The sequence below is a fragment of the Lepisosteus platostomus genome, chromosome 1, assembly GCF_059453375.1.
Source record: "Lepisosteus platostomus isolate fLepPlt1 chromosome 1, fLepPlt1.hap1, whole genome shotgun sequence".
Classification (NCBI taxonomy): domain Eukaryota; kingdom Metazoa; phylum Chordata; class Actinopteri; order Semionotiformes; family Lepisosteidae; genus Lepisosteus; species Lepisosteus platostomus.
This window is the reverse complement of record NC_142611.1, coordinates 11,798,471-11,822,245: the sequence shown is the minus strand read 5'-3', so window position 1 is coordinate 11,822,245 and position 23,775 is coordinate 11,798,471. Positions and strand designations below refer to the sequence as shown.

Here is a 23,775-nt window from a genome sequence, read left to right as displayed (position 1 = left end):
TGCTGATGTAGACCACTCTGCTGCTCCCAGTGAGTTTCCATTAATCCTACATTCAGGGTCCAGAGCTCTTCATTACTGCTCATTTCTACCACAGTAACAAGAGGCTCTATTAAGCCAGTCGCTTTTTCTCTTGCTTAATATGCAGAGCAGCCCAAAAGCCCAGCAGAAGGCCGGAGTGATGGAAAAGGAAAGGCTTATGACCCCAGGCTTATCGCACTCCTAAAGCCAGGCTTCTTCAGGTTAACTCTCCAGCCATCACTCTTTATTACTGCAAATGCCTTAAAAATAAACCAACTTTGCAAAGCCAGGACTGTAAAAGACAAAATGTTGGCTTTCAGAGTATGTCAGTAATATTAATGACTTCATCCAGAAAACAATCAGGCCATGATTATAAAAAACAGTACTTCAAAGTGGTACTTTTAGTGAGCAGCTTTTCCCTCATCGTTTTAGACGTGCTATTTATTTCATGTTAGAAAGTCGAAAACAATGACTGAAAAGCCTTTTTCAAATCACATGGGAGTAAAACCAGTTCTGAAGATATTTTTCGCCAGAGTAATCTTTTTGTGCCGTTTCATTAAGCACAGGGAAACAAAGCCATCCCTCCAGGTAATTTATGCAGCGATGAAATTTAGACTAGAAGCAAAGGGAACACCAGAGACGATTCAGGTTGCACTGGAATGTGTCACAGATGCTGGGAACCCCCTGTTAATGCTAGAGAAGGGCTGTGAAATGAGCCGAAAATCATTTCCTCTGACACATGAAACTGATTGAAAACAACAGGAGTGTAACTATTGTTGCAGACCACTTGCTTGTACTGCCGTGCTTTGCTCCTGAAGCTATCTTTCAACTTGTATTTACCAGTACAGGCAAACCAGAAGATGCTTGATTTACTAGAAACATTCTCTTTATATAGTATATAGTACTGTCTGTGAAGAGATTGTTGATATTGTTGCAACAAAGGGGGTGTCATGAAGGTATAAACATAGGGAGGGTATGTAATTAATAACAAAAAACAAGTTCTGACACTGTACCAGTGGAATTGGTGGAGTTCTTAGTCCTGCCTTCTGTAAATCCAGAACTCTGCTCTTATAAACTAAATACCTCATAAAACCTAACTAGGCCAAAGAGAGAAAAAATGAGTCCTAATAAAAAATTGATACTACCCAGGACTAAATATCCCTCTCTAAAACAAAGATGTCTACGGATGAATGAGAACTAAATTCCCTATGCTAACAAAATGTATCAGTAAAATAGAAGAGATTTTAGGAGATTTTTTATCCTCAGGATTTCTCAATGTAGGACATAAACATTTCCTCAAGTAGATAAGACAGCTAGCTGCCTTATAATAATGCTCAGACCCTCTTTACAGTCCTAGGATGATCTGGACAGAATCCATTTCCAAGTTAAATTGGCAAGAGGAACCCTCCCATGGCACAGCTATACATGAAGATGCTATTATTTCTTCACTTCTTCCTTTTTCTTTTTCTCCTCCTCTCCTCTTTGTGAACGTGTATGCCTGTATTTATTCTGTGGTCTGTTCCAATGAAGACTAACTTAATGACCTCACTAGTAATGGCCCTGTCACTGTTCAATATGTATGTATATTCTTCAGTATGGCGATCATAATGATGTACTGTGAAGTTCATTAACCTGAGTAAATTATTAGGACTGAGTATAATCATCTGTGTCCTCATCCATGTTAGTTTCCTTCTAGACCAAGGACAGTTTCTCCGTTATCCCAGACTTACTGATTAAGGTCAGTTTGCTGGTAACATTGATAACCCTGCTGAAACCCAGCTGCCCCCAAATCGCAACAATATGCATTGTTGCCACCCCCCTGTTTTTCATTAGACTGTATATTAACATCATTCATTGATGTGATTATTTCCTTTCCATCTTAGACTTCCTCGGGGCCTATTGTCATACCTGATGACAAAGAGAAACAGAAAAGCCCGGCCTACTGCTACAACTGCTCTCGAAAAGGGCATTTAGGACATGTAAGTAGACCTCATCTGTGCTGGCAGTGCCTGTGCGCAGCTGTGAACCAGCCGCAGACTGACAGAGGTTCGTTCTCTCACGCTTACAGGACATACAGAGGCACCGCTGTATAAAACCGTGCAGATCCAAGCCACATTTGAATTACTTTTTTTTTTTCTGTGCATCCTAATAATCCATGAAAAGAACATACATGACCAAAAAATATATGAAAAGAATTGAATTGCCACAGTCATGATATTTGAAATGCATTATTTGTATCATAAATATCAGAAATTAATTTAGAAACCCCGTTATTTCACTATGGTTCAATTATGACACTTCCAATATTGACAGATTTCCTAGATTTATTATTATTATTATTATTAACGGTAGTAATTTAGTCTTGTCATCGGATCTTTAAAACTGTGGTATTTATTTCAAGTAATACTATACTCTGCACCAAGCACAAAACCAAGCACTAACAAAGGATAATCCTAAGGATATAATCTTTGTTTGTTTAAAATATTCTGTGCTGTGTACTGTTTATCAGCATGTGTCAGCTATACTAAATTACTGTATGGATATTACTGTCAATTTAACTTCTGCCAATATGCCTGTCAAGCCTTGTTGGTGAAGTCATACACTTTTTTAAATGGAAGATTAAGGGAAAACTAAATGAATACTGGAATTTAACAAAAAATGTTTTACTAATAAATTTTAGTCTTTAAATTATCCACTGGCTTTTATATTGGAAGTATTGGTTAAAATTACCCGCAATATTTTTCTTTAGGTAAAATGTCACCAACAATTGTTAGGGATTTTAAAGTCATCACTTAATGATGAAAAACAGACTATATAGAGTGAATTCTCCTTTTGACATGTTTGCCCAAAAAACATTTTACTCTGTCCACTTTGATTTCCTCAATATAGTGGCATATTTTCTTGAGTATGTGTTTTTGCTGTCTTTAACAGCAGCCTTAGCCAAACAAGGTGAAAATAACTGCTAGTTAACAGAACAATAATTAATGACATCCCTTAGATTTCAACAAATTAGCATCCTCCTCACACCGAAGTGTAAAGTGTATCACATTGAAACATCTGAAACGTTGTGACATCATATTGTGTGTCTGATCTTGTTTTTCTAGGAATGCAAGCAGAAAAGAATGTTCAATAATACGTTCCCCACTCTCCCTTTCATTACTTACTATGACACAAAGCCAGATATTGAGGGAACGAATCACCGGGTTTGGAAGAGAGCTCAAGGTCTGTGATGTTTTTTCTTCTATGGTGGGTTCATGTAGTAGAGGGCACTTTGGGACCAGTCCAATCAAAGGCACAGTGACAGTGTTTAGGAACAGTAACAGAGACACCTATAAAGTGACGCTCAAAATGGTCCAAAGCACAGGCATATTGCAGGCTTGGACGTTTGGTGCACAAAAAATCTTTAAAAGATGTGACCTGGCACTCAGTCACATTAAACTGGACTTATTTGCACGTTGCTGTCAAGGTACTTTGAATTATACTACACTATGTTTTATCTCGGCTTTAATAATTATAAGGCGTTAGGATGAAAAACATTAAATGTGACTACTCTATGACGGCCTGCGTTGCTTGTCTGTGTTGAGGGTTGTGGTGTAACATTTTAGAAAAAGAATCCAACATTTACACATCACAGAGACTACAGAGAGATTTCAGTTAAAGGCCTAACCCCATTTCAGTGAAGCGATCACCAGAGCAGTGCTTCAGAGGCTGCCTATGCTTCAGTGTGGCAGGTTAGTGCAGAAGTGACGCTTGGCGACTGCGGTTCTAACACAGTCCTTTCCATTTTCATTAGTCGTTCGAAAGGTGTTGCCCTAGGAGCTCTCGAGTGACTCAAGCAGTAAAGGCTTTCGCTCTGAGCACAGGCTGAGTTCCGTGGCTCTGATCTTGCGGGTTTGAGCCTGGATCATAACAGTAGCCGACTGTGACCAGGATTTCCCATGTGGCTGCTCTTCATTGGCTGCCTGCTTCCGGAACGGGGTTGGGAACGGTTGGCCAGGGATCTCTTGGCTTCAGGGGCGCAGGCCTGGAGCAGCGTCAGTAACAGAAGCACTGCTCGTCCGGTCGATGCCTGCAGTCCTGTCAGGGAGCTGTGGAGCCTGCAGTGTGTCGGAAGATGATCGGCTCACTCTCTCTGTATGGGCATGAGAGATGGAAAGAAACAATTGGCAGCTCTATATTGAGTGGCTATAAAATGGAAAGAAATCTGTAAAAAAAACTGTACCTGATAAGTCATATTATATAAGCACATGGAATAAGAAAATGTGTGGGAATAAAAACTGATACTCAATTTATTTTTCTATAGGTTATGAGTATGATGTTTATGCACACAGTGTCGAAGCTTGAAATTAAGGCCACAAATGACACCCTCTTGCTAGAGCTTTAGTGTGTCTGGTCTGAGAGACGAGGTCAGCTTTTGCGCATTTATGACATGAAAATAGGATAAACAGAACAAGAGGGAGCATGGAGAAGGCAACCAATCATTTGATTTGTTTGTTGCTTTGTTGTTTACGATGTTTTCAGAGCTTTATGGAGCTGGTTTACTGCGTGAAGAGCCAGCAAGCAAGAGGAGGAAAACGGCCACGGTGGAGGAGAAGAAGGAACGAGGGGAGGCCCAGCCTCCCAAGCCCAAGCAGAGCAAACAGCCGAAGCAGCAGAACAAGAAGACAAAGACCTGGCCAGAAAAACGGAAGGAGCTGTGGCTGCTTAAGCAGCAGAGGAGAAAAGCCCGGCAGGAGGTAGTGGAAGATACTGAGGATTTTCCAAGGGGCCCCAAAAAAACCTCCTCAGGTGTCCCCGTTCACCCAAAGAAGCGAAGCAGGAGCCCAGGCCTCTTCAGCACACTGAGCCAGCCCAGCAAGGAGAAGCCCAGGAAACTCAGGCCGAAAAAGAAGGCCAAGAGAAGGCAAGGCCGTCTCCATGACAACAGCTTCCCCGTAGACGAGGACCTCTTCCTCATCAAACAGAAAGTGCGCAGAAGGAAACGATAGCCATGAGCGCACGTGCTCCCCATCGCCCTCGTGCTGCACGTCACATCCTAAGCCCACTTTTTTATCGTTCAGAACGAGAGCAGGAATAACAGAGAGTCAGTCTTTTTATTCCTTGTTCCCCACCAAAAATATAATGAAGTGATGGTTGCATTTCTACAAGTACAGTTCTACACGTAGAAGAAAAGCCTTTTAAATTTTTTTTATTAGGGTATTTTTACACAAGCTTTTGTTTCCACTTTAACATCTGGAACACGCTCCTTACCATGAGAATGTAGCATTGAATATGTCATCTATTTGTGTTGAAGAAAGTATTGTTCCCCTTGATCGGGGGATAGGGGGAGGCACATGCAAGAATTTGTGGTGCTTTCAGAAACACTGTTAATCTGGTCATGATCAGATATTTGGCAACAGTACGGATCTGAAATTGTTTCCATGATGATATTCAACAGTTCTCCAGAAGGCCCTCAGATGGCAGTGCAGCTTTCTTGTTAATGACCTAGGAGTATACTCCACTTGTAATTTCAAGAATATTATGGAAATCGAATAAATAATGGTTTCCCCATGAAAATAATCTTAATAGTAATACATCAGTTTGCTTCGTTCTTTCAAATCACTCGAAAAAATGTTTTTAAAATGAATGGCCTGCTTCTTATGGGGACTGTGAAGTGAATATGCAGGTAAGTGAGAGCTGAAAGAAAAGTTGATATGTTAAAACAGAGTATAGGCTGGCCAACCAAGTTAAGTGCATTTCAGGTGAAGGCTGTGTAAAACGGTTTCTGCTGGGAAACCTACATGCAGATGAGACAGTGAAAAATGCATTTTTATATCTTGCAGTTTCACTTTTGATTTGTTCAGAAACACCCATTAATCTGCACTTGTCTCCATAATCCCATGTCGGATGAAAACGTGCTGAAGAGACAGTCCCAAAAGTATGACGATGTCTTCAATATTTCAGAGAACACCAGAACATAGTGTAGCGTAAAGGAGGAGGAATAACAGAGTTTGTGCTGGGCTTTGTTTCAGCCCACATAAGAGTTAAAATAACTTCTAACTTTTTAAAAACATAGATAACATGAAACTAAGGGAGTGTTACGTTTACATTTTAAAACAAAACAATTGCTGGTTAACCAGATGGTCAGTCTGAGGCAAAAGTATAGCCAATGAAGTAATAAATGCAAAGAATAACTATCTACCTGTCAGCTAAAACAACAACACTGTGGTGCCCAGGGTCATTTCTTACATTCAGTTTGAGATTGCTGGTTTCCCAGGTTTCAGGTTATATTAAAGTTAGTAATATATTACATCTTAGATTTCAACACTTAACAAAACATTTATTTATAAGCTTTTCATTGTAGCTTTGTGCTTGTTCTGCTAGTCATATATTGTATAACACAGTCGTTAAATTCTACAAAAAGTGTTATTTTTGCTGTGACAAAAGTGTTATCCTGTGATTGAAGTAGACCTTGACTCATCATCAAGAGAATGTTTCTTTTCAGCTACCGAATTGACATAGATTCAGGAGCAGACCTCCCTCTCTCTAATGATTTAGATTTCCAGTCAAAAATAACCCACTGTGTTATAGTTGTGTGTCAGTGTTGCTACACATCAGCGCAACTGGATAGAGATTCTTTGAACCCTCTTTTGACTCTCCACATTTCTTTGGAGTGGTGAAAATGTGCTTCCAGCTGGGCTTAATACTTTCATGTTTGTAATTTGCAAACTTTCTTATTTTTTAAATTATAGAAAGAACTGCTAGGCGTTTAAGGTGTTCAGTGCCAGTAGTCTGTCAGGATCAGCCGTGAAACACAAACCGGAGAGCACAAGCGGAAACTGAGAAATGGAAATACTGAGAGCGGGAGCTACTTCTTTACACCAAGGCTTGTAGGAGTCTGGAACAATATTCTATCTCATTTCTAGAAATGGCTAAATGATCAATTACCCTGGATCAATTTGCTGTGAATAAATTGGGCCAAATTTACAACCCTTCTTATAGTCTTATTAATAAAAAAAAGCCCTGAAACAAAAAAACAATACCTAGAATAGCAGGTCAGTTGTCAAGTCAGGTAAGTCTCCAGCAGTGTCAATAGCTGCAACACACCACAGAACTAGTTCCTTTATATTGTCACTGATGTCTTTGGAGATATTGGGCCACTCAAAGCAGGTGATAACTTACTTTTGGTAATTTTTTCTGACATCTTTGAGAATTTGCAAAGCAAATGACGGGTACTTTTGTAACTAGTAACTGAATAGTTTCTTATTGTTACACATCATACAGTATCAATACCACGAAAACGCTGAAAGAAAGAAGAAACCCGAGTCTTTCTTCACTGAACTGACTGCAAATGACTTAACACTTTTACACAATTTTAGGACAGCAAAAACAATACAATAGCAATTAATGGTGTGTCTGTTTTAAGGCAAATATTTTTTTTCTGATCAGTCTCTCGGAAGGCCTCATCAGAGCAAGAGTGAGGCAGTAGTGCCTGGCAGCCTTACATCCTATTATCTTTTTTGTTTTCTCTTTTACTTTTTGGGTCTTTTTTGATTTTGTTTTTGCAATACTTACGAACACCGTATACATTTTTGTATGTGCTGTAGCATCCTTCACAACAGTTTGCCACAGAGTACCTTACAGATTTGTATGGAAGTGAACAGCATTTCAACAGTTTGCTATATTACTACATTCCCAAGTTTAAACTTTTCATGACATTTTATTTTATTGGGAATCAAACCTAAAATTTGAAAAGACAGGCCCAAGAGAGCTTTATACTGTACTTCAGGGTGTTTTATCCTTGTCTCAGAAAATTATTTTATTAATACTGAAGACATTATTTCGGAAAAATAAAATATTTAAGGCAATCACAGGACAGCATTGTATTCCATAAAATTAAGAAAAGGTTTTGAAAATTAAAAAGTACCCAGTTGTACAGTACGGTAAACACGTAGCATATCCTTGAGAAGATGCAATGATACCTTCTAAAGGGGTTATAAATCATTATACAAATGCATTTCTGTTAATAAAATGTCTCCATCATTATTCCTTTCAGCAGTGATTCATAACACAGTTGTGAGAAAAAGTTTGTGAACCCCTAGGAATTATCTGGATTTCTGCATGAATGGCTCTTAAAATGTGATCTGATTTTCATCTAAGTCCTAGTAATAAATAGTCATATTTAACAAACAACACACAACATTTAACATTACCATATCTTTATTAAACAAATGGTTTAAACAATCAAGGCCATTGATGAAAAAGTATTTGAACCTCTAGGATAATGACATCTTGGAATCAGGTATTCCAATCAATGAGTTGTGTTCCAGTCAGTTCAGGTGTGGATTTGACCCGCCCTGCCATATAAAAAAATCACACGAACTTGGTTACCTGCTCTTCACAACAAAATTCTGCTGAAGTGCAATATGGCCCGATCAAAAGATATTTCAGAGAACCTCAGAAGAAGAGTTGTTGACGCTCATAAGACTGGAAAGGGTTACAAAAGAGTATAGACTTGGGCCTCCATCAATCCAGTCAGGCACATAGTTTACAAATGGAAGAAATTCAGCACCATTGCTACTCTCCCTAGGAGTGGGTGTCCTACAAAGATCAGTGCAAGGGCACACCGTACAATCCTCAAACAGGTGACAAAGAACACTAGGGTGACAGCTAGCAAAATGTGGTTTATTCGAATAATCAGAGTAATAAGTAATAGGTTTATTCCACGCTGAAAAGAGAAGAAAGAAAACACAACGTTTTGGCCGTGGAGCCTTCTGCAGGTGTCCTCTCACACCTGAAGAAGGCTCCACGGCCAAAAACGTTGTTTTTTTTCTTCTCTTTTCAGCGTAGAATAAACCTATTTCTTGTTCCTTTGCAGCCTACGCATGCTGACGCAGCAACCCACCTGAACTAATCAGAGTAATTATCGTTAAGGTGGGTAGAGTAGATAGCAATATGAGAGCATTTGATTTGAAAAGCGAGTTTTAAAACTGGCTTAATGTACCATCTTTGATGAAGGTCTTCTGACTGTACGAGGCACCAGGGATGTCACAGTTTGGCTACCTCCATTTGCTGTGGCCGGTGTGATGTTTTTGTTACATTTAGTTAAATGCAGTTTAGTCTGTATCAATTATGTATATTCTTTCAAGGTCATACCTTGCGTATCCAGTTTTACTGTCCCCGTGAAAGAAACACTGCTCATGATTAATTCACAGAGCAGAAACAAATTCAGCGCAAATTACAGCACAGTGTTCAGCAGCTGCTGTTTCCAGGGAGAATAACATGAGTATTGACATTCCTTAGGTCAGACATCTGATAGTTGCTTTGTTTTTTTTTCTTTCAAAGTAATACTAAAAGCTTTTTGTGTACCAACAGTACTCAAGTGACAATTTTTGACATCCCTGATATGTTCAGCTAATAATATTGCAGTTTCCTCAAATACAGATAGCTGGATATGTCTTATGACGAGGAGACACAAATAATATAATAGATAAATTACACTCCAAGTTAATCGAGTACTAGTTCAAGTTTTCTACTACTTTTTTTTAGCTTTTTTTAATGTTTGGTTATTATAACTTTAGCAACAGAAACCAAAACAACTGTGTGAAACTAAATGTCAAGTTACAAAAGTAGAATACAAAAATGACCAAACTAGGTAGGTAACGTTACAGAGTGACAGAATCCTAAATGTTGATTCTGGAACTTCTCTGCTGGCATATTGGCCTCTGGGAAACAGTGGTGGTGTAAGACAAACTGGGAGACAACTTTCTGCATTACCAGCATTTCCAGGTACAGTATGTATTAAGTTATGTGTGGCTTTCTATTAATTACTTTCACATTTTTCTAATTATATGCTATTAAATATGTGCCTACCATGCCCTCCATTGTTATTGATTGGCAAAACAAACAAAAGCAGGAATAGATGCACAGGACACCACTCTACAGAATGTCCACAACTATTCTCTGAATTTCTGACCAGGTAGATTGTCTGCAAGTTCCTGTGTATTAGCTACAGTGCCAGCATGTATCTGTGTCACCTTAAATGATTTGGAGTCATGGAAACTTGTTACAAAAAATCTGTGAGGAATTAGTTTTGTCTCAGATTTTGAAACTGTACATTTTTCCAATCTTTTAAGTCAAGACTCTTCTCTCATTTATTTTGAAGTGGTCCCCACACTGTCAGATCATTCCTGTTGTTTATATTTACTGTGTGTCATTATTTCTGCTCATATTAGATCATTCGGAAAGGCCCAATGGGCTTGATAATATCCGAAGGTATGTGAAACACTCCTAGTTCTCCAAACCATTAAACTTTTATTTGTTCTACTGATAAAAATTCCATCAACAGAAATATGTTTTAAGTAGGAGAATGCCCTTTGATTCCCAATTTACATTTTTTAAAGGTCTGTTGTTACGTACGTATAAATTACCGTAACTCTAGTTGTGTCAGAAGGGTACATTTGAAAATGATACAACTTTAAATTTAATGAAGTTATAGAGTTCATGTACTTCCTTCAGTATAATAGTGGTTGTGATTGATTTCAGAAAATTCTGATATTTAACATTTAACCTAAATGCAAATTTAACCTAATCATAATCATACATCACAAATCATACAAACAAGGCCAATTCACTGAATAGCAAAGCCATACAGTAGGAGTTTCAGCTACATTTATGCCATACTATAAATCTAAATTAGAAAAAATGGTGTTTACACATGGCGGCACAGTAATTGGCATTGTTGCCTCCCAGCGCTGGAGCCCCCAAATTCAATTCCTGGGGTGCCCTCGTGTTGTTTATGTTTTCCTAATGTTCCCATGGGTTTCCTCCCACAATCCAAAGGTGTACTGATAGGTTAATTGGCTTCCGGGCCTTGGCGTGAGTTTTTGTGTGTCTGTGTCTGCCTGCCCTGAGATGGACTGGTGTCCCATCCAGGGGGTATCCTGCCTTGTGCCCATGGCTTGCTGGGACAGGCTCTGACTCCCCCATGACCCTGACTCAGAGGAAGCATATACAAGTGCTGAGAACTGTGCTGGCCTATCAGAAAACCTCTCAAAATAGAAAAGAAAGAAACACCAGGCGATGGCTACGCCACACAGGTTTTTAACAGGAAAACTAGGCCCCCTGTCCCGGGCTTAGCCGGGGCCGTGGTGTAGTGGGCTGAAGGGAGCTGGGAGAGACGGGGCCGTGGTGTGTGACTGGCTGCTCGGCGACAGCTGTGCCGGAGCTGTGAGGGCACCAGCAGTACCGGCCCCGGGCCCCTCAGGGGGGTGCAGAGGCAGGAAGTCCCGGAGGAGGCGGGGGGAGGCGTGTTCCCTGTCGATCCGCACGCGCCTGTCCTCCCGGTGCACCACTCGCATGTGCTTCTTCAGGTTGCTGGGGTGACGGCAACGCTTCTCGCAGACCTGGGGAGGAAGGACGGAATTCACCGTTCGTTCCCTTTCTTCCCCCAGCCGTCGGTAAAGAAAAACCGTCAGCCCACGCCAAATAGTTGGGCTGGCTAATGAGAGCAGAGAAGGGGGCTGAGCGACTCCCATCTTCTCCACGTGACCAGAGGAGACAGCTGTCCCTCAGCTCCTGCACAGCCAGCAAACTGGCTTGGAGGTTTCTAGATGGCCTCTGTGATCGTAGCACTAGCAAGTAGTGTAAACTGCTCCTTTTTTTATTTTTTTGGTGCCGTTATTCAGTGAACTCAGGGGTCCCCACTCCTGGTTCTGAAGCGTCAGGGTGTCTACAGGTTAAAACTGGGGGTTTTAGGTTCAATCTGTTCATTATTGGCTTTATTACTATTGATGACCATTTTAAACAGCCCCTCCCACCTCTTCAGGTGCTGCTGTTTTAAAGAAACCAGGAGAACCCTCAGACACGTCAGCCCTGATGTAGGGATGCAAAACTTAAATAAAAAGGATTAGGTGTTACCTGCACAATTACTGTAGCACAATTTTATTAGCAATGTTTGTAGCAATTTATATTCCTGTAGACTGTAGCCCTCTGGGACTACAGCTGGGGACCACTAATTATAGTAGTTTACACCGACTTGCTCACCGCCCATTAGTCAGAATTGTGTACTGAAGGCCAGGGCAGAGCTACGGTACAATCTGGAGCTTTGTGTCACTCACTGAGCACTGGTAGGGCAGGTCGCCAGTGTGAGTCCACGTGTGCCTCTTCAGCTCCGACAGGCGAGGGAAACTCTGCGTGCAGAACCCGCACTGGAACCTCTTCAGCCCACTGGGGGCCCAGGACAGAAGGCCAGCGAGAAACAGGTGGGCTCATTAGGGTTCTCCACATACATACAGTACAGTCAGTCCTCGGGGGTTTTCAGATGGGTCTGGACTTAAAACTGAAGCAGCACGATCGGCAGTGAGGAACACAATTCCTGAGCTGTCAGGTTTTTCATCTGGTTAGACTCTTCTGGCTAGGGGGCTGGCTATGAACTGAAAGATAACTAGGCTACCCAGACACTGAGTTTCTACCAAGCAACTGAAACAAGGTATTTTTTCACTCAATAACATAAGGATAATAAAAAACTGACACAAAACATGTACTTGTGTCACTTCATGTCCTACAATAGTATTACAAATGATATCTCCTTCACTCCGATTTGCTACGCTGTTGACCAATATGAGCTCAACATTCTTGGGGTCAGAATTAAAGGCTCTTGGCTCTAAGGCTACCGACAGATTTAATGAAAGACAGGCTCCAACCTACAGAAGGTTCATGAAAATGGAGGAAAAAAAAGCAATCACACATGAGGAAGCTAAGGGCAGAGAAACAACTGGCAAAGTGGAGTCAAAAAGGACGGAGAGTGAAAGGGTGAGGTAACCACAAGGCAGGCTGAATGAGGAAAAACAAGGCCGGATAGGGAGCACAGAGCCTCCCACCTGCAGAAGAGCTTGTGGCTCTTGTAGTGCTGGACGGCCTGGCCACAGAACTCGCACAGCTGTACCAGGGCTGGCTTGCCTCTCCAGGCCTCCTCGTGCTTGGCTCTGATGTGCTGCGTCAGGTCATCTGCAGCCAGGGCACAGCAGTCTGTCAGACAGCAGCACCTGCCCCCAGCCACCCCCCCTTGTGGGCCCTTGAGATACTCATCTGGGAAGTGGCCCAGCTGGAGGCTCTAGGTGAGCCTGACTGAACCACATGACGTTCCCATGTGCATCATGCTACTTGACCAGATCCAACTGCAAGTCACTCTGGATGCAAATATAACATCCACGGGTATCCACAGCATTGAGACCCAGAGATGCATGCATGTGGCACTCTTAAGAAACACCCATTTCAAGGTGATTCCCTGCTACATCTGTACTTTAGGGGTCCTGTACATCAGGACCTCTTCCCATTGATCTAATATCATCATGATGTGACAGCAAGTGTGAATCAGAATTTCTTGCAGCTCTATAAAACACGAGCTGCCTTCGAGCACCTGTTGGCACAACCTCCCTTGATTCCACGTCTTTCCTAGTGCTGAGCTCCACTCTGGAGCTCATTCTGACTCCTTTGACTACCAATTCAAACAAGTTCCTATACCAGCATACATCTCTTTAAAGACAATAGTTAAACTTAAAGTTTTTAGACTAACAACCAGAAGGCAGCATGGTGCGAGATAGCCATGCTTCCACAGAGCTCGTGTCCTGGGTTGAATTTCAGACCAGGGTAACTTCCCCCCATCTCCCAAAGACACAGAGGTTAGGTTACCTGGCATCTCTGAATTGCCCCAGTGTGCCTGAGTGTTTGTGATCTGTGATGGACTGGCATCCCATCCAGGGTGTATCTGGGACAGGCTCTGGGCTTCCATGACCCATGCCTGGAATTAGCATCTTTCCAACAACGAATGGCTTAATGATCTCCTGCCAGTCGCATAAAACACAGTAAGACACATTCCCACTTCATCTTTCTCCCCATACTGTAGTTATTTTCAATTCATGGCTACCGGACAAAGGAGCTAAACACACAAGTCAATGCCCTAGCTAAGGGAAAATGTATTCATAAGCTTGATTTGATGGTGTTTCTCGAGCCTTTATGCAACCACCAGTATTATAGGTTCTCCATGTTACCTTCCAGCAGACATCTTGACAACATCAGCGACTTCACTATAAACACCGGCTGACGCATCCGAACAGGGGTGTGGCGGCCGACTTACTCTTGACCTTGTAGGCCTTGTCGCAGAGACGGCAGTGATGCGGCCGGGCGTCGGAGTGGTAGGCCACGTGGTCTCTCAGCTTCTCCAGGGAGCCCAGCTGCTTCCCGCACTGGTCGCACTGGTACAGCTTGCCCCCGCGAGGCCACCCCCCGCGCTGGGCCACCTGGCCGCTGGGGTGGGACGAGACAACAGTGAGACGGCTGCGCCGGCCCACAATTCCATGCCCCCCGTCGTCGTCGTCTCTCCGTCGGGCGCTCCAGTTATCGAAAAATACAGCGTTTTCCGGAATAGAAGCCGTCCCTCAGTGAAGCGTGGCCAGCCGCACAGTGAAACGGCACCAGCGCGCCTCCCATCCCTCGATTTACGAACGCAATCCGGGTCCTCGAAAACCGCTCGCGAGGGGAAAAGTCGGAAAATGAAATTCCCACAACTGTGCACATAAAACCTTAGGATTCATTCGTTTCCGAGGTCTAAAAAACTCCCCAATATTATGGAAAAAAGGACTTACAGAGCACCAATTCATCAAAGAAAGAACAATGTTGCTTGTTTGTGAAAATTGCCCTATTTACCCCCAGCCCGGTAGTTAAAAAGGTCAATAGAAAAGGTCAAACTGGTCAAAATGATCAGAACACAGATGCACTGAGGTACTGGGATGAGGGAGGTTGTAGGGGTAGATCAAGCTGCGAGGATAACATCTTCCAATCAGCATCCGAAGGACATAGCTTTGTTGAAGTGAAAGATCTCTCTGAGAAAAATAGGTCTGAAAATATGTTTCCTTATGGTGAAACCCGTGTTCATAAATCGAGCGATCGGCCTAGTTAACGTTGTGATAAAATGTATCTCTCAATGCGTATAGAAATAGCATCATTAGAATCTTCCTATCAAAGAGCAAAACACTTTCCAGTATCATTATTATCTTTCTAGCTTTGTTAGCAAAGAAAAAACACTTTACAGCATTATTATAATATTTTTGATAGCAAGATATGGAGCCCATGTTTCTATTTATATACGTTTGCAATGAGAGACTCCTCCAGGTGCACAGAGACAGCAGGAGTGCAATAGAAAAGCTTTCAGCATCAGCACTGGGCAGTGGAATGGCAGCAATGAAGAACGCTGAAGCCACTAGACACAAGACAGGAAGAACAGTAACACCTTGCATTTAAATCCTTACTTTTCATCTTGGAGGATCCTAAATTTACATACAGAAAGAAACCCATGGTATCCACTGCTGGAGAGCAGCTCCTGTTTGGCACACAGCAGCCTCACGGCACAGCAGGTTTGGTAGAGAAGTGACAAAACTGGTTCATTGATCTTTAAAACCCAAGTAGTCAGGACCTCGGTTTAGCATCGTATCCAGCGGACAACATCTCTAACAGCCTAATGTCCCCAGTTACTGTACTGGGGTGTTGGTTTGGTTAGCCCAGAACAGCACCACCTACTGGTGCACCAACGCCACATACATCAGCTACCCGGTTTTCCTTAGACATCTATCTCCCCAGTACTGACCAGGCCCGACCTTTCTTATTATCTGAGAACAGGCCACAAGTACAGTACTGTAGGTAGTGCTGCTGTAGCACACTACAGCACTTCTCCCTCTCATCTGTAAAATCTTTCTAGGACTACATTTAGCTTTTACATGGTCCCATGTTATGGGACCACGTTCAGGCTACAGTTAGATTTAACACATGACTGCAAAAAGACTCCAGCACGAGTCCAACCCACGAGACACTTCAACACCTCTGACACCTAGCCTGCACACGGCTGAACTGCTGGAATTAGACAGTAACTCTTAGGGGACTGAACTACAGCAGGGTTTCAACATTTGCCAGGGCTCATTGCAGAGAACTATCGTGAATGGGCAAATTCACATATAACCAAATCCATCGCTATTCTGTCACATAATGTAGTACAATATATAGTGTGGTTAAAAGACATAAGTAAAGACATACTGTAAGTAACTCTCCCTTACAGTATATGGCAATTAAAGTATTAATGCAAATTAAATGTTGATCAACTAAAAAAAAACAATAATCACAAACCTACAGTAATTGTTCAGCCTGCCCTCTCTCTACCCCACCGTAATACAAATGGGAGATACAAGTGTCAGTGAGCCTATAGTCTCCAGTCTGTCATTCCCCACACTGCTGACACAGAACCTGGAGTTTTCGTTACATGATACAAAAACAAGACACTGATGGGTTGTGGGAGCCTGGGTAGGTGGCAGGGAGAAGCTCACTTATTAGAAACAGTAGATCCTTCTCACCATCGTATTCTGTTGTGCTGCTAATTTGGATGCTGCAGTTAAAAACCTTCAGCTCTGTTTCATCCCGCTCTGCTCTTCTTCTGTACAAGACCCCAGCAGCCAGACCGAATCGCGAATCGGAGAAATCGTGAACGTTAGATTCACAGATGTCTAGACTCTACTGTATTTCTTTGTGCATTACCTCCATTCACCAGCAGGTGTCTCCCTTACATCTAAAAGTGAAGTGATGCCTATGATCTCTTCAGGAAAAAAACAGATTCCTGAGAAAGAATACCAGCTTCTGCCAATTCTGATATTCAAGAAACACAGAAAACCTCAACCTTTCACCAATCCTGTCTGAACGTCAGTAGACAGGTCCTACAGTTGATCTCTTCATCACCTAAAGCATAGGAAAATGGAAATCTTCAACAGTAAAAATAATTCTGTGAAGAAGAAAGATGCACACAGGCTCAGGTCACACGGCTGTACCAATATAGTCCTGGAGGTAGGGGAGAGTTTGGGGAGTTTCAATAACCCCAGTTTTTGAATGCAATATACACTCAAGAAACTGTAGGACATCCAAACAAATTTAATCTCCCCTGTTTGATGTGACAGGCTGGGGGAATACACCATCTGGTGCAACAACATTGTATAGATGATTCTTACTTGCTGTGCTTTTCCATTGTTCCCCACCGGCTGTGTTTCACACTGCTTACATTAATGGTTTACAATACCTCTCTGTGCTTCAACACATTTCATGTAGCTTTTATTGGAGGTACATCACAGTACAGAATAAGGGACATTCTTCTCTTAGCATGTCCAGGGCTGGGTGTCAGACAGACCTACCTGTCCTCCTGCTCCTGTTGCTCCTCCTGCCCTGAGGACAGAGTAGACCTTCCCTCTTTCCCATATTCCATGCCTTGGAGCTTCAGCGAAGGGCACTGTTTGTCTGCCAGCGTTTTCCTTGAAAGCAGGTCTGTGCCACCAGCATTCTGGTCCATTTCAGTGCTTTGATTCGCCTCCTTCTGCTTTGGGCCTCCAGAATGTAATGGCTGCTTCAGGGCAGCTCCGGTCTTTGCCTCTAAAGTTCTCCTTCCATCTTGCTCACAGACAGGTCCCTGGCCCCCTGACTCCTGCGAGTCAGTGTGCTTGCCGGATTCGGCACTCGGACGAAGCTGACCGTCCTGAGCTGAAGGAAGAACGGTTTCACTGAGGAGGCATCCTGGGTGTGGGGGCAGGGGCAGGCTTACCCTCAGCAGCTCGGCTGTGGTGTAAAATTCCTGGAGACCACTGCTTGGCATGGCGGCAGTGTAGACGAACTCCAGGAGCCCGGCGAAACTCGGGGGGCTGACACTCTTCAGCTCCACGGTGTCCCCCCCCGCGCTCAGGAGGCTGCGGAAGAGGTCGCTGCAGGCGGAGAGGACATTCCTGTGTGCGGGGAAAAGGGTGCCGCCCTCCACCACCACCGTGACGTCGCAGAACAATCCCATCACCCTCTGCTCCTGCAGCCTGTGGAGGAGCTCCTGGCTGTGACTCAGGGGCCTGACCGGCTCTGCTCCTTCTGCCATTCTGAGGGAAAACAAAAGTTTCGTAAGAATATAAGGACATAGAAGACATTACCTGACAACAGGAATCCATTCAGCTTTTGGAGCTCAGATGGCTGCTGATATCTAACCAATCTCAGCCAGCCATTTCTTTAGATGAAAGTCAGATTCATCAACAAGGCTGTGTATCTCGTACCAAAAACCACAAGGCTGTGTGTAGAAAAGTGCCTTGTTACAGTCCTCGACATGCTTGTTTATAATCTGTCCTGACATCCTTGTGTAATGTCTAGACCTGAAGAAGTCAATTCACTTCATAAACTCCTGAATGAAATCTCTTCTCAGTCCTCTGTCCTAAAAACTGTTATTGCACAAATTGACTATAATTGAAAAGGCTCATATGCAACACGTGGCGTCATTGTAGTTATCTTACAAAGTAGGATCACTTATGAACATTTAATTCAACCACTTTGAGTTGTCCCTTCAGAAACGTATTTTGAGATCTCAGAATCTCTACTTTATTGTCCACGTACTGTGGAAATTTTCCTTTAGCCTCACTTAGACGACAATAAAACAGTGTATACAAAGTACACAACACATTCAGTGGATTTTATACAAAAACATAAGATTCAAGAGTGAGCATGTATATATACGCTGTCAATGTGACTTATATTTCAGAGTAACGGCACTCGAAATGAATGACTTATATTAATATGTTGTCACCTTTGGTGTTCATATGAGCAGAAATTAAACCCAAACATGATTTTCAAAAAGGGAATAACAAAACTTGATACAGAGGAGAGTTTACTCCCTGACTCTTCAGAACTGAGTAAAATGTATTCCTTTCAACTGTTTACGAGGTATTTCTGAAAAATACTGTAAGTCACTGCAACATCACTTCGATCTATATTGTTAACCGCGCACAGTGCTGGTTGCGACACAGACCAGAGGTCCTCTTCCACAAAGAAACACACCCGATTTTAACAAAACGATTTTTGGGTGGGGGAAGTGGTGACTTTTTTTAATTAACAGTATTGCTCCGCCAGCTCTAAACTATCAAGACAGTTCAGCAGGTGACTTTTGTTTGTTACAGCCGTGTTTGCAAGCAGTCTGTATCGTCTGACGTACTGATCCCTGGTTATTTTTCTGCCTCGTAATTGCGGCTGTTACAAAATAATTTGGGTTTGAGTGGTAAACTACATTGCTATCCAATACCTGTAGGCATTAACGCACGGGCAGCCCTATTACAAAAAAAGAACGACTTACTTTCGAAGATTCTGGTACACCTAGAGCCGGATACAGATGCAGTCTGGAAACAGTTTTAAGGGGAGTTTCCCAAAAACTCTTCAGACAGCCATTGTTATTCTAACTTTGGAAGTCTTAGCATAAGAAGGGGAAAGAACGTTTGTGCGAGCTAAGCAAAAAAATTACAACAAAACCTATGCTTTCGGCTCACAGCAAGATGAACATACTTCAGTATCCGGCGCGTCCAACACTCTTCGACCTTCGCAGTCTAACAGAGATCTACAACAACACAAGCACTGTGTTGACGAAACACTGCTCTTGCAGTGTTTCTCTTGTCGTCAATGCTGCCATCTGGTGAAAATTGTTCAGAATTGCCTTTCCTTGTCGCACACCCATTCGTACTGAAAAAAAAAATCTTCTAATGTTGAGATGCACTGGTTAAAATATTTAGGAATTCCATGAAATGGAATATAACATTCTGTATACACTGTATTTTAAGCTATATTGTTCTATCATACATGCCTCCTGTACTTCATACTGTTATATTTGCCTACCAATAATGCTGTATGAAGAAGAAACACTGGTTAAACCTATATAACAATATTTAATCAATATATTTCTTATTCAAGTAAGAATGAATTGCAAATATTTTCAAAAGCCAGACCTATTTTAATCAGCGCTACTGAATGTATGGCTCTTCAAATCCACTCCACTGCACAATCTTGCTATGACCAGCTCCTTAATTACTTAATTGATTAATAGCATCATCATAACAACTAAGAAGCCTGCTGTTTCCAAGCTGAGTAGTCATTTTTGAAATGGTGTCCTAGGTGGGAAATATGATACACTTTTCATGGTCCTTTCAGATTACAACAGACCTGTAAATATACTGTATCATAAATTCATGAGGGCAAATGTCCATGGCAGCTAAAACATTCTGTTGTTTGTAAACAGCCTACCGAGTTAGAAACAACATGCACAATAATGTACTGAGTTCTTCTGATGTCCAAAAAAGATCGTGCAAAGTATTGTACTATTGTACAATCCAGGTGTGAGCCCGGTCAGTACCTGGATGGGAGACCTCCTGGGAAAAACTAAGGTTGCTGCTTGAAGAGGTGTTAGTGGGGCCAGCAAGGAGCGCTCACCCTGCGGTCCATGTGGGTCCTAATGCCCCAGTATAGTGAAGGGGAAATTATACTGTAAACAGGCGCCGTCCTTCGGATGAGATGTAAAACCGAGGTCTTGACTCTCTGTGGTCATTAAAAATCCCAGGGCGTTTATCGAAAAGAGTAGGGGTATAACCCCAGCGTCCTGGCCAAATTTCCTATTGGCCCTTACCAATCATGGCCTCCTAATAATCCCCATCTATGAATTGGCTACATTACTATGCTCTCCTCCACACTGATAGCTGATGTGTGGTGAGCGTTCTGGTGCACTATGGCTGCCATCGCATCATCCAGGTGGATGCTGCACATTGGTGGTGGTGGAGGGGATCCCCATTACCTGTAAAGCGCTTTGAGTGGAGTGTCCAGAAAAGCACTATATAAGTGTAAGCAATTAATATTATTATTAATATTATTACATGGAGGATCTGGTATACAGGATTTTTTTTTGCAGTAGCTGTGTCAGTTGTGTTTAACCTGTTTGAGGATTATAACCAGTCAGATCTTCTGGCACTGAAAACTAATTTTGCTTTTGTATATTCATTTCTTTGCATTTGAAAGACTGACCAAATATAAATTTTCAATGTATTTATATTCAGATTATCTTAAAAATCCATAAAGAATCCCCATTTTTATTTACCTACTAGAATGGTACTTCTGGCCTGTTTTATATTATTCTTCAGCATTTCATTCAAAGAGCTGAATGGGGAACAAACTGGGACAAGCTGGTTCAGAGCCAGACAGACAGCAGCTGTAGATAAGAGACAAAAACTCCCGACAGGCAAGCACGGCATATGTTAGTACAGGGTATTGCACAACTGCTGGTGAGTATGAGACAAGCTTAACTCAGCTAGTGCATCAGCGATTCTGTTACAAAACCCTGCTTTTACATCACAGTGAGTATTTGTCACAATGTCCACTGCAACTCAAATTTGATAAATATTGGTAATCCCATAACGAAAATTGAACAGTTCTCAGTATTGAAGAGATTTGCTCTCAATGTTTCTTTATACAGTGCACATCACTACTGTTTTAGAGTAGTGTATTTAATGTTACAGAGTGGTTAGAGAAATCAAAATAGCAGCATCAGCCTAGCTCGTTGACAGATTTTACTGGTGCATATCATGTTTTTGTAGGCTGTAGACATTTCAGAAGCTTGTACATTCTCTTCAGTGCTGTGGTTAACGTTCATATCCATAAGGATATAAATAAGCATACTGTATATCAGTGTGAAATCTGTATGGCACCATAATTTGACAAGCTATTTTATTTTAATTCATTAACTCTTCGTTGAGGGCAGCAAGTGTCATGCTTCACAGCTCCAGGGCTTCTGGATTTGAGTCTGACCTCTGGTGTCTGTCTGTGTGGAGTTTGCATGTTTCCACAAATGTTTTTGGCTTCGTTCTCTGGTTTCCTTCCACCTCTCAAAGACCTGCTGGCTGTGTTTGATGGGCTCTTTTCATCCTGTGCTCTCAGCCCTGCTTGCAGCCTGTGCTTCTGAGACCAGATCTGGAGTGCTGTAGGCCTCACAAGGACAAGCAGCTTACTGAAGATAGATGGAACCCTTCATCGATTTATGTTTTTAGGATTTATATTTCTTTTCTTTGTCACGGATGACCTCTTTTTAATTCAAAAGAGATTTCCATTTTGTTCACAGAATTTGAACGGACATTTGCCACATATAATCATTCTTTTCCATTATGTACTGTATGATTTAATCCTTTTTTATTGAATTGTTCATTTAATATTTATTTCTTTTATGGAATTTGCATGTTGCAACATGTTTTTTTTTCATTTTTCATATTATGAAACACTAATTTCTGCTTTATGCCCATTGCTTTCCAAGATAGACTCTGACTCACCAGCAACCAGCACCAGCAGAAAATGGATGAATGACTGAAACGGTAATATAAATATTTTAAATTCTCTTTTATGCCACAGTTTGTGAAAATATATCGCCCAACTAGCACAAACAGTATACAAAAAATAAGTGTATTGTATTTACACTACAGTTGTTGTATGGTATCAGTTAAAATTAGTTTGAACTATAAAAATATTAAGTTAAAAATATAACTTTTGAAATATAATCATCCAGGCACTCTCCTCTGCGCATATCAGAGCATATCAGAGTGTTTTTTTTTTGTACCCTGGAGTATGATTCACTAAATCTTCTGTTCAAACAAGTAAAGGTTATCCTCACACAGTCAAACATTTACAGACCCCCAGCCACCTCCACAGAGGAATTGGAGACCATCTCTTTCAAATCCATTCTGTTACATTAGCGTGAGAGCTACTTTACTGAGTGTGAGTGCTGCGTTGCTCATAATGACATCAAACAGTCACTACAGTGTGACAGGACAACTGGCTCACTGACACTTCGAGAGCCAATGTATGTCATGAAATTCCATCTAACGTTTTTGAAAGCACGTTTGCCAGAAAGTAGTCTTTTTGAGTAGGTCTCTACCTACATTGCACACTGGCTTTATATCCACTTTTTTTCCCATTCCTGGTGCTGGATTTGCTCCAGGCATTTATTGTAGGATTGCTTATGGGTGGTCCAGTATCTGTCTGTATTGTGCTCTGGCCATTTTTCAAACAGTCCTAATTAGGTTTCCAGTCACAGCAAAAAGGATAAAATCATTTGATTAAAATATTTGCTTAAAAATCTGTCTACATTATCATTAATTCAACCAAATGGGACATGATCATTGGAGGATGTGGATAGTTTTGCACGGCACTGTAGGAGCTGGCCCACACAGCAGATAAGGTAGAGTAGCATGAATTTCCTTCAATGACAAAATAAAGAGGGAACTAGATTGTGAATGTGGGAGAAATTTGCAAGTCAGGACACATGGGTTAACTATTCTTACGAAAAGTACTGTATATTCTATAAAGCTTCAGTTTACTGCATCATCTGAAGAAACGATAAAACGGCAATTAAAATGCAGATATGTGCATATTCTGAAGAGACGATCACCCTCTTAGTAATAATGAATTAAAATAAAAAAACTCGCATCCTGGAGAATATTGTAGTGCTGAACATCCCCGTGTACCCATACCTGAATTCTACTTTTTGCAATTAAATCTAAATGCGGCACTGCTGTGGATGAGAGTCTTGTAAAAATTCCTTAACCAACCCGCTGTCAGTAGGTAAAAAGAGCTGTTGTGGGTGTCCAAATAGATTGAGCAATTTGTGATCATTTACAGTTTTGGATGAACGTGGTTCGAGGCAATTTGTTTTACAAAACTATAATAAGATTTATAACCAAGTTTACTTTGTTAAACCAAGCTAGCATTGTAGGTGGGAGGCCAAAGGGGATTTATGTGGATCCGTTTGCCGATTGAGGAAGATTCTCGCCCGCCGCTGCGAAGAATACCTGCCCTTGCTTTATTGGTCGGACAGCGGTTTTATCGCGGGCGGAACCACCCCTTATTTGTACCGGAGCCAAA

At 41.8% G+C, this 23,775-nt stretch overlaps 2 protein-coding genes across 5 annotated transcripts in view; one reads left to right on the top strand and one right to left on the bottom strand.

Moving 5' to 3' along the window:
• zcchc7 (zinc finger, CCHC domain containing 7) overlaps nucleotides 1–5,577 on the top strand; it is a 118,687-nt gene extending 113,110 nt beyond the window's left edge. For all 3 annotated transcript variants that reach the window (XM_088624318.1, XM_088624302.1, XM_088624310.1), the window contains 3 exons: nucleotides 1,902–1,997; nucleotides 3,123–3,240; nucleotides 4,540–5,577. In XM_088624318.1, the coding sequence (XP_088480444.1) occupies nucleotides 1,902–1,997; nucleotides 3,123–3,240; nucleotides 4,540–5,006 (681 nt within the window). In that variant the 3' untranslated portion in view covers nucleotides 5,007–5,577. The remainder of the gene's footprint in view (nucleotides 1–1,901; nucleotides 1,998–3,122; nucleotides 3,241–4,539) is intronic.
• A 2,622-nt stretch (nucleotides 5,578–8,199) lies between these two features.
• Nucleotides 8,200–19,513, bottom strand: LOC148677707 (zinc finger and BTB domain-containing protein 35-like). 2 transcript variants are annotated; one of them, XM_088624340.1, is made up of 6 exons: nucleotides 19,390–19,513; nucleotides 17,223–17,945; nucleotides 14,135–14,304; nucleotides 12,879–13,005; nucleotides 12,117–12,225; nucleotides 8,200–11,402 (listed from the first exon to the last, which is right to left on the bottom strand). In XM_088624340.1, the coding sequence occupies exons 2-6, from the start codon at nucleotides 17,942–17,944 to the stop codon at nucleotides 11,133–11,135; spliced, it is 1,398 nt and encodes a 465-aa protein (XP_088480466.1). In that variant the 5' UTR covers nucleotide 17,945; nucleotides 19,390–19,513; the 3' UTR covers nucleotides 8,200–11,132. The 2 variants fall into 2 exon arrangements, with proteins under 2 accessions (XP_088480466.1, XP_088480456.1); XM_088624330.1 differs by having other exon boundaries at nucleotides 19,184–19,504.
• Between the last annotated feature and the right edge of the window lie 4,262 nt (nucleotides 19,514–23,775).

Bases quoted from the DNA above. Each gene is read 5' to 3' on its own strand.
- LOC148677707 (XM_088624340.1), bottom strand. From the start codon at position 17,944: ATGGCAGAAGGAGCAGAGCCGGTCAGGCCCCTGAGTCACAGCCAGGAG. The intron at 14,305-17,222 runs GTAGGTCTGTCT...GTCCCACCCCAG, and splicing joins CAACAGGAGCAGGAGGACAG to CGGCCAGGTGGCCCAGCGCG. The intron at 13,006-14,134 runs GTAAGTCGGCCG...CCCTGGCTGCAG, and splicing joins CAAGGCCTACAAGGTCAAGA to ATGACCTGACGCAGCACATC.